The sequence below is a fragment of the Stegastes partitus genome, unplaced genomic scaffold, assembly GCF_000690725.1.
Source record: "Stegastes partitus isolate 25-593 unplaced genomic scaffold, Stegastes_partitus-1.0.2 Scaffold963, whole genome shotgun sequence".
In the NCBI taxonomy this organism is placed as follows: Eukaryota; Metazoa; Chordata; class Actinopteri; family Pomacentridae; genus Stegastes; species Stegastes partitus.
The window spans coordinates 194,243-204,533 of NW_007578694.1; the positions used below are offsets into that span (position 1 = coordinate 194,243).

The 10,291-nt window shown below is 41.5% G+C and overlaps 2 protein-coding genes across 2 annotated transcripts in view; both read left to right on the forward strand.

The window, feature by feature from the left end:
* Nucleotides 1–419: 419 nt before the first annotated feature.
* On the forward strand, nt 420–2,543 carry LOC103366659 (beta-1,3-galactosyl-O-glycosyl-glycoprotein beta-1,6-N-acetylglucosaminyltransferase-like). Its single transcript, XM_008294441.1, has 4 exons — nt 420–715; nt 809–902; nt 1,363–1,767; nt 1,895–2,543. Exons 1-4 carry the CDS (start codon nt 420–422, stop codon nt 2,378–2,380), a joined length of 1,281 nt encoding a protein of 426 aa, XP_008292663.1. The 3' UTR covers nt 2,381–2,543.
* A 7,342-nt stretch (nt 2,544–9,885) lies between these two features.
* LOC103366664 (beta-1,3-galactosyl-O-glycosyl-glycoprotein beta-1,6-N-acetylglucosaminyltransferase-like) overlaps nt 9,886–10,291 on the forward strand; it is a 3,384-nt gene continuing 2,978 nt past the window's right edge. Inside the window, exon 1 of the mRNA XM_008294445.1 lies at nt 9,886–9,951. Within this exon, the coding sequence (XP_008292667.1) occupies nt 9,886–9,951 (66 nt within the window). The remainder of the gene's footprint in view (nt 9,952–10,291) is intronic.

Consider the following 10,291-nt stretch of genomic DNA (forward strand, 5'->3'; position numbering starts at 1 on the left):
CCAAAAGTTGATGAGCGTAAACATTTGTAAAGGTAAATACTTTTGTGATCATGCTTTCATTGATGATTTCACGTGCATTTCTATTAAAAATACTGCTGTTAACTAGGAGTTTTTCTGGTAATTCATGCCAATATTGTCCCCCATGGAATCAGGAACTTTTTGTTAGCAAAGGTTTTACTAAAGAATAGATGAGTTCATATCATTTCTTTTATCTTGTTTCCAGGGGCAGTGACTATGGAGGAATCTGCCTGACTTCATGAGAAGAACTTGTCCACAGACTGTTAAAACATGCATCAACTACATTTGCTAAAGCTTTGTAGATGTGCAATACTTCATAGAATGCAGCAATAAGTGAAAAGTTGTCTACAGTAGCGCTACGCATTTTTAACTGATATTTTTGATTGAAATAAGTTTAAATAATGCGGCTACTGAGACGAGGTCAGCTGTCACTGCTATTGAAGCTCACTGTTGTGCTGGGATCGGTGTGGATGCTTTCCCTACTCAGTGATATGAAAACAGACTGGAGTCTTAACTACAGCTGGTTGGAGTATACAGATATTGATGGCGGTCCGGAGAAAGAGTGCAACTGTTCTGCAATCATGCGGGGAAACAAGGCGGAGTTGGAAAAGGCCAAATTTCTGACCATCACGAAAGACTTCCGCAAGAGAGTTCAGATCCCTGACGAGTATTATATTAATGCAACTAAAGACTGCAGGTGTGTTGCTTTAAATCACTAACTGTTGAACTCTGAGTCATGACTGAAATGTTCCAGATTTCAGTCAAATTCTTCCAAATTTTGTTTTGACAGGAAATTCAAGTTAAGCAGGAAATACATAACATTCCCATTAAGTGAAGAAGAGGAGGAGTTTCCTCTGGCTTACTCTATGGTGGTACATCACAAGGTATGCAAAAGCTGAATCCTGAAGTTTTATTCATTTGAACTTAAAGGATTGTGCAGTAGGTCTACACAGCTTACCTTAATCTTTTTTTAAAAGGTGCACCACAGATTTTACGTGTGATTTTTCTGTTTACTTGTCACAAGAGTACTTTTCAGTTTGTGAGAGCAGCTGTATACGTCCTCTTTGAGTCTGGAGAAAGCGCTTCAAAGGTTGGAAAAATGGCCCTCAGGATAAAAGTTTTAATTGGAACGTAATAAGTGGTTGTGAAGTTTTGAATCAAATGGGAAATTTGAACGGTGGTACAGAGATCTAGTGAATGACTATGTTGAGCTGCATCATGGGAAATGTAAAATCCACCTTTCCTGTAACTTGTCACATCATTCAGGGAGTACCCCTTTAGACTGATGCAAAGATTAAGCAAATCATTCAATCATTGATTGTTTGTTGTCTTCATTTATTTCAGGTGCAGAATTTTGAGCGACTACTGCGAGCTATCTATGCACCTCAAAATATTTATTGTGTCCATGTGGACAAAAAAACGGAGGCCTCAGCCCTTGCTGCCATCATGGCCATCATTTCCTGTTTTCCCAACGTCTTCCTGGCCAGTCGGCCTGTGAGTGTGGTCTATGCTGCTTGGCCACGCGTCCAGGCTGACCTGAACTGTATGGCTGATCTTTATAATGTCAGTACAGAATGGAAATACTTCATCAACGTTTGTGGCCAAGATTTCCCCCTGAAAACCAATTTGGAAATTGTGAGGACACTGCGTTCATTGAAGGGCCGGAACAGCATGGAGTCAGAAAAAATGCCAGATGGAAAGATTTGGAGGGTGACAAACGCTCACCGGATAGTTGATGGAGGAATCGAGGTACTTAACCTGAAGATTTATACATACCTCGATAGATGACGTAACCTTTTCAGTATCAAAATGTTCTGTTCACACTGACCTCACTGACTGTCATCATCATAATATTGTACTATGTCAACTGCCGCAGGGGACAGGACAGAAAAAGACGCCGCCTCCCTTCAACCTGCCCATTCTGTCAGGAAATGCTTACATTGTGGTCAGCCGAGGTTACATCCGCAGTGTGCTGGAAGATGAGCGAATACAAACGCTGATAGAGTGGGCCAAAGACACCTACAGTCCTGATGAGTTTCTCTGGGCGACTATTCAACGAATGCCTGGTGTTCCTGGTTCAACAAGGCCCCATCGTAAATACGACATGACAGATATCAATGCAATTGCTCGGCTGGTGAAGTGGCAGTGGCATGCGGGTCCAGACGATTCCCTGGATGCAGTGTATCCACAATGTCATGGCAATTATGTGAGGGGAATATGTGTGTATGGGGCTGGAGACCTGCAATGGATGATTGCTCAGCATCACCTCTTTGCCAATAAGTTTGACATCAACACAGATCCCATTGCTATCTACTGCTTGGAGAAATACCTGAGACTGAAGGCGCTGGCTGAGTCATATTAGATGGAGATATTTCTGGTAACCAAGAATGAGTCAGAACAAAATGTTACTGTTTTAAATAAAAACAGAACTGACAGAGTGAATATATTTATCCTGACATGTATGAAACTTACTGTTATTAAATGTAAAATTCGACTGACCTGACTAAACCAAAGTTAAATGATGCTGAATCAAATCCAACATGTGTCACTAATAAAAGCAGACTCAAGCCACAATAATTCATATGTTTTGGGATTGTCCCAAGTTATCAAACTTTTGTTAATTAATATTTGACATGCTTTACAGAACTGCTGATAAATCCAAGGAAATGTCAGTCTCTCTCACATTATTTTGTGTGGTGACACAAAATCTTATTTTAAATAAGAGTAATATAACTCTTTTGGCATCAAACTTTGATTGGTTGTCTATTCTGTAATTCTCTAAGACTGAATGCTTGTTTTGTTGCTTGGTCTTGCTCTTACATCCATCTGGAATCTGCCAACTAACAAATAACAACTGACAAATCTCCTGATCATTGCTTGACTCATCATGAAAGGTTACTTGCATGGGCAAACTCAGTTTTATCTCCTCGGTCTTGTCACTTCTAGTTAAGAGAATTCAAGATGCAGACACGAGATACAGGCAGAACCAGTGTGTTGTATCTTTACTGACAATGGGGTCGATAACAGAAAGTGCAGATACAAAGACTATCAACAAAGAAAGACATTTCAACTGCTTACAGAAGTAACCAAAGCGAGCGAATCATCCTGCAGCAGTTTATTGTAGCAATGCCAGTGTTTTTATCAGGTAAAACTGGCTACGCTGCTGCGGCCGTCGCTGCCAACTGACTGGGACCACTGCTGTTTTGTCTCCTGTTTTGTCTCCGGTTGTTCGTCTTCCCAGTTTTGTTTGCTGATGGTGCATTGCATGGCGTATCGGTGAATTGCACGGCTGCATGATTTGGTTGTGTTAGCTACCGCTGGCTGGCTGATTGTCTAACACGGATGCTTTGCTTTACTGAGGGATTCACCTTGACTGCATGGAAAAAATGATTAGACCGCCCTTGCTTTCTTTAATTTCTTGTTCATTTTAATGCCTGGTACCACTAAAGGTATATTCATTTGCTTGTTTCTTCCCCCATTAATGTGTTTTATCCTTTTCAGTTGCTGAAGGCCGATGGCTGTGGTGCTGGTGATCCAGGTGGTGGTGGTTTATTTCACTACGAGTGTGTGTCACGTGTGTGTGGGCGATTTTGCTTTATTTTGGTGGATTCCTGTCCCCTTTACTAGCCCCTGTCCAACCGATAAGCCTCAGCATCTGATTAGGTTCTCTTCTGTTCTCCCTGGTGTGAATGGTATATTTTTTAAAACAAATATATTTTAAAACGTGTTCAAAATAAAGTGCTTTGTTCAACTTTGGATCCATGCCTCCTGAGTACAACGGACCTGTGTGCCTCCAGTGTTGGGAGAAGGATAATTCTCTGGGTGCAATTCCCAGAGTGGCGTTGTTTGCCAACTAAATCCTATTCAACAATCCTGAGATCATGTTTTAATGTACATTGCATTGTCGTAGTCACCACAGAACCTTAGCAAAGAATGAAACCAGAAGTTTACAACAGTGTAGCAGCAGAACTGTACGAAGCCACAATTAAACACTCAAGTTAGCACCTGCAGAGTACAACTATCGTCTGGAGCTAAGAAGCAGGTACAGGGATTGCACAAGTAACACTAGAAGAGAGCTGACCAGGCAAGGCTTCTCCACTTAACGGACAGGGTTTCAGGGCTGATCACAGCAACAAGAGTCCAGCTCTGAGCCTGAGTCTGGAATCTGGAGGAAGCAGGGTTAGAGCCAGATGCTAGAGCTGACAGGGGAGAGAGATACAAGATCTTCAGTTCAAAAGAGGAGCGAGCTGATGATGGACTGAACTGGTTGGGCTGGAGTGAGTCAGAGTCTTCTTCAGGTGTAGCAGGAGAGAGATGAGGCAGTAGGTTGGGGGCAGACAGGGGTGGGAGGGCTCAGGGGCTGAACCCAGAACATAAGGGGCTTGGAAAATGTTGGCCTATTGTCATGCATGTGCACACACTGACATCCTTTCCTTTAAATGTCTATCTTTTACCTCTCTCCTCAGGCTGGATTTAGAAATTTCCTGCCATGTCCTCTTCTCTCCTTTTCTCTTTACTATGATGACAATCATGATGATGATAGTTATTATTATTTTTCAAAGTAATAGCAGTGTTATTACTACCTGTCAAATAGAGGTGAAGGCGTGCAGCTGAAAGCAAAAAAAAAGTCAGATATTGTTGAGGCGTGTCCGTTTTTTTGAGATAGAAGACCAACAACTTCTCTCTTTTAATGCTATTTATTCTACAACGTGATATTCTTCTTGATCAATGAGCCATCACTGGTTCAGAAAATCATTGTCAGCAAGCTGTTAATCTGTGACCAACTTCCCCAGCAATGGATGGAGCTTCATGTAAGCATAAACATTTTAATCAGTGGAGTGCAAGGTGATTGGCTACTTAACACAGACACTGAATTGAAAGAATAAAACGTGAATGGCTATCTGTTGGAGAGGAGCCGTGGTTTAAACTTCGCTCTCCCTTTGTTGGTGCACAGATGTGTCCATACCTCTTGGCACATGATTGGCACACAATTCATCCAATCCACAGCATCTGTAAAGGAAAACCTCCCTACTAACATCTGCCACTCTCTGGATGTCAGCGCTTTGCCTTTGTTTAGCTGTCATATACTCCAGCTGATGCTATTACTTTGTAGTGGGAGCCTATCAGTGCAAGGTACTGCTAGGTGCCATTACCTGTGCATAGTGTGTGTGTGTGTGTGTGTGTGTGTGTGTGTGTGTGTGTGTGTGTGTGTGAACCGCTGCATTCCTTCTATCTGACCTGGCTTAACCTCCCTGAGTTCAGTCTCTCAAGGCCTTCTTGAATCCTTCTTTCCCCTTCTTCAGATCAGCTCAACTCATAGAGTAGTGCACATTAAATGATGCGAGTGTCAATATTAAGCTATCAGTGCTTTTACAAAATTAAATATTCCAACAATATGTCACAAGTATATACATTAGGCAACAAATTAATTAAAAGGAATCCTCAGATTTGCTAATTGTCTGATACGTGCCTTCATGATGGAACAGTGATCATATTTTCTGATATTATAAACTAATGAACTTCTGCATCCACACAGTCAGCAGTTTTCTGCCAGCATTCCTCCCCAGCTTTGGCCACTGCAATCGTGTTGCTTTTTGCTCCTGATGATGTTTTTATATTCTTCATATTTTGTAAAGAATATATTCTGCTCCTTGGCGGTAAAGTGAGCCACTCTGCAGCCAGACTTGTACATAGTCGCGATTGGTCAGATGTTGATAACACCACCTATTTTATGTGCACACGCTCATACTCGAATCAGACAAACCTGGGTTGATTTAACGAGTCGATAACCACCGTCAAGCCAGATCTCTGAAGCATATCCTATGTTTGTTGATCTTGCTTCGTAGTATCCCAGCTGACTTAGGGTGAAGGCAGGGGACACCCTGGACAGGTCACCAGTCTATCACAGGGCTACACTTAGAGACAGACAACCAAACACACTCACAGTCACACCTACGGACAATTTAGAATCACCTCAACTTGTTTTTGGACCTTGTGGGAGGAAGCCGGAGAACCCGGAGAGAACCCATGCTGCACGGGGAGAAAATGCAAACTCCACGCAGAAAGATCCCTGTGTCCTAACTGAGACGCGAACCGGCGACCTTCTTGCTACACAACAGGCTGAGGTATATACAATAATAGATTTACTCTGACACTTACTAACCAGTCAAGAATTGTTGCAGAACACGTATACCTGGCCTCTTTGAGCAGGATGATGCTCCCCGCCACGCTACAGAAATAGATCAGGAAGGGTTTGAAGAGGTCAAGGCATTGACTTGGTCTCCACATTCTCCATATCTCAGATAAATCGAGCATTCGTAGGATGCGTGGTGCAAACAAGTCTGACACATTGAGGGCCCACTTCACAATTTGCAGGAGCTAAACAATCTGCTGCCAACGTCTTGGTGTCTGATGGTACCGGACAGCTTCAGAGATCTTGTGGAGTCCATGCCTCAATTGACCAGAGGTGTTTTGGTGTCATGAGGGGGATCCAAACAACATTAAGGTAGGTGGTTTTGATGTTGTGGCTGATTAGCGTATATAGATAATAAAGAAATAAAAGAAACATTCATTGTCAGTGCAGCCTACTGTATTGGCATGTCTGGCTGTAATGTGACCTTGCATTGTTTTTGTTTATGAGTAGATTCAGTTGTTCATTAGTAGGTGTCTGATTGCCACACTGGACTTTCAATCAACATCTGCAACATCAAAATCTGCTAGAAACTTGAGTGTCATGATTGATGACCAGCTAACCTTCAAGGTCCATGTGGCCTCTGTTGCTCAGTCGTGTTGATTTGCTCTGTACAACATCAGGAAGATCAGACCTTTCTTGTCTGAACATGCAGCACAACTCCTGGTTCAAGCTGTAATCATATCACGCATTGACTACTGTAACTCCTTACGGCCAGGTCTCCCTGTATCCACGGTCAGACCTCTGCAGATGATCCAGAATGCAGCAGCACATCTGGTTTTCAATCAGCCAAAAACCACACGTCAGGCCGCTGTTCAGATCGCTTCACTGGCTTCCAGTTGCTGCTCGCATCAAATTCAAAACCCTGACACTTGCTTACAAAACCACAACGAGAACAGCTCCGTCCTACCTGAACTCTCTCATTCAGATCTACACTCCCTCCTGCTCACTACACTCGACCAACAAAAACCGCCTGATACAACCACCGCAACAGGGCCCGAGGTCGATTTGCTAGACTCTTCTTCTCTGTGGTTCCGCGGTAGTGGAACGAGTTGCCAAACTCTGCTCAATCTCCTGACTCCCTGTCAGTCTTTAAAAAAAGACTAAAGATCCAGCTCCTCACTGAACACCTTTGCACTTGACTGCCCGAAAACAAACCAACATAAAACAAAAAAAACCCCCAAAAAATCCTATTACCTCTCACACAGCCTGCTATTGGCATCAACTCCCTAACACACATTGAACTTGTTCTATGGCACTTATCTGGATTGTTTTCTCCTGACTAGATCCTTGCTTGTGTTGAATCTGCTCTCAGATCTACATCAGTTTGGATAAAAGCATCTGTTAAATGAAGTTGTAGAACTGTCAGGATCCTCGCTTCAGCCCATGCCTGGCTCCCTCTTTCTCCCTCTCCTGTCGCTCTGGTCCTCTGTACCTGATGACAGCGGTTGGAGACAGCTGTGGCGATCAGCTCACCTGAGTCTCATCACCACAGCTCCTTTAAAAACCAGCTCGTTCCACCTTGCATCAGTTACACTGTTGACCTGGTTCCTCCCTGCAGCCAGCCTTCTCCTGTCACTGGTCCCCAACCTGTTTCCAGACTGTATTCCCTCAACCTGTCTTCCTCCATTCAATTTTGTACCCTGTTCTCCTGGTCGTACCTCCCACCAACCCTGCTCCAGCCTCTCACCAGACCCCAGATTCCCCAAGCCTGTCTGCCCCCTCAGTTTTGTCCCCTTTTCTGTGAGTATCCCTATTTTGTTAGTTTTAGCTTAGTTAATACAAATCAGTTTTACTTAGTTTCCCTTTTGGTGTGTTTAGAGTTTTCTCTAGGTTTTCATAGTTTTCCCCCCTTTTTATGAATTAGGTCTGGTTTAACCCATTCTGTTTCCTACCCTCAGTTTAGCTTACATTCTCTGTATTGGTTTCTGTTTATTCTGTTATTCAATAAATCCCTTTAAACCCCCACCTGCCTGTGTGCCTGCATCTGTGTCCGCCTACGGGTTCTCAGACCCGCCGTAACAAGAACAAATGTAAAGTTCCATAGAGCAGTTATTAAAACATACTGGAGAAAGAATAAATCATGGTGGAATATATTCAAACATATTTTACATGGAAAACAAATTTATTAGCTGTTAAAATATTTTTTATTCCCCTGTTGTTAATTCACCAAACTACTTGCAAATGCTTTAACAGGCTTAGATGTATGAATAATTTGCTTTTAGTTTGAAAACTGTTTTCTGAAAGCCTGACTTGCAAAAGCAGTTATGCTTCTAACTTGAAACTGAACGGACAAGAAGTGCACCAACGGGTTTCTATCACTTACGGAGAAACGGGACCAGAAGGCTAAAGAACAGCACATGCGTTGGATCTAATCCTCTGCTTTTAAAATCACAGGTAGGAATAATTTACACGTTCTGTCAAATGGCTATTTTGTGACTTTTTATTTACAAGTGATGTTTTATTTTTAAGTATTCAACCAGAAATCCCATTCTCTCTACATATATAGCATGCTAGCACTGTCATTTTAAGTTGTGTATTGGTGTATCGTGGAAGTGTTGGAAAAACTGTCGATTAAATAGTCCTTAAGTTGTGTGTAACAGTTTTACAAGTTTCTGCCTGAGATAAATTCTTGTTTTTATCTTCTCCCCTTTTAAGCGACTTTGAGTATCGTGAAAAGCGCTATACAAAATAAATGTATTATTATTATTATTGTAAAACAAATGCAAAGAAGAAACTAAAAGTGAACAGTCTTAACAGCATGAGTGACAACATATAGGATGTGAAAATTAGATGTGTGACTCAGTTATGATTATATTTAGATGAGAATTACAACTGCAACAACAGATTTAAATTACCAGTAGAGGTTAGTCTGGCTCTAATAGGAGGAAAACGTTGCTCAGGTCATGTCACAGAAGAGACTGTCACTTTATTTATTTATTTATTTATTTATTTAAACTAAAATTACTAAAAATGACTTGTGTTACTCAGTTATTATCAGATTTCAATGAGAATTTAACTAATAGTTTTAAAATCTATTTCACTCTAGAAGGTTATTCTGGGTTTAGACTTTTGTGTTTTGGAGTTTTGTTCAGCAGTTTAAAACTGCTGTGTTGCTGAAATTGAGGATGAGCAAAAATAGACACGATAATGAGTGGGTCAAGTCTTCTTTTCTTTACTCCATACAAGAGACACAAGAGAAACAAAATGTGAAGAAACAAGTATGTCCTCTTTGAAAACTAACTTCTTTCAGTTCAGGAATGTAACGAGGATTCTTCTTCCCTTACATCACATGGACTCACTGTTTTATCACTTTCGCACAAAAAAAAAAAAATCTTCAAAAAGTATTCCCAGGGACAAGATAGCACATTCTTACACCCAAAATTAAACAAATACAAATGAATTGTAAAGTTAAATTTGATAACTAACAGACAAAAACATACAGTCAGTACTGTGAGCCAGTCCTCCTCAATTAGTGCGGCCCCAGGGGGGCGCGTCTGACCCCGGGGCAGTGGGCCACTGCTCATTTTGTCAACTTCAACCAAAACTTGTCGTTGACGACCCATTTTTCCGTGACTAATTTGTGACCAGATGCAAATTTAAGATGTATTGACAACAACAATTAAAAGGAAATCTCTGTTCATTATCAATTGACGAGTGAAGACGTGTCGGAAAAGATGACGCTGGTCTTCCGGACAATCTGGATCCAACCATCCTCCATGTCAGCCAGTGTTTCTCAAAGTGTGACGCCCTCCCCCGGATTCACATTTTAACAGACATCACAGTTTTTCTAAAAACATGATGACCAGTGGTATGGACATTTAAAATGCGCTCAGTTCTTAGAAAAGTTCGTTCATTAAAAAAGGAAGAAAAAAAAAAGAAAAGAAAAGAAAAGAAAAGAAAAGAAAAGAAAAGAAAAGAAAAGAAAAATCAATCAATCAATAAAAAAAAAATAAAAAAAAACTCTGCTAAAAACCCTGCCAATTGAAAACTTGGGCAATTTTGTGTAGAACGCACTTTCCACTGTTTTCCAATAGACGTTTTGTCGCTCACCTGTCAGAGGAGCTGCACTGAACACACCTG

Bases quoted from the DNA above. Each gene is read 5' to 3' on its own strand.
- LOC103366659 (XM_008294441.1), top strand. From the start codon at position 420: ATGCGGCTACTGAGACGAGGTCAGCTGTCACTGCTATTGAAGCTCACT. The intron at 716-808 runs GTGTGTTGCTTT...TTGTTTTGACAG, and splicing joins AATGCAACTAAAGACTGCAG to GAAATTCAAGTTAAGCAGGA. The intron at 1,768-1,894 runs GTACTTAACCTG...CAACTGCCGCAG, and splicing joins TAGTTGATGGAGGAATCGAG to GGGACAGGACAGAAAAAGAC.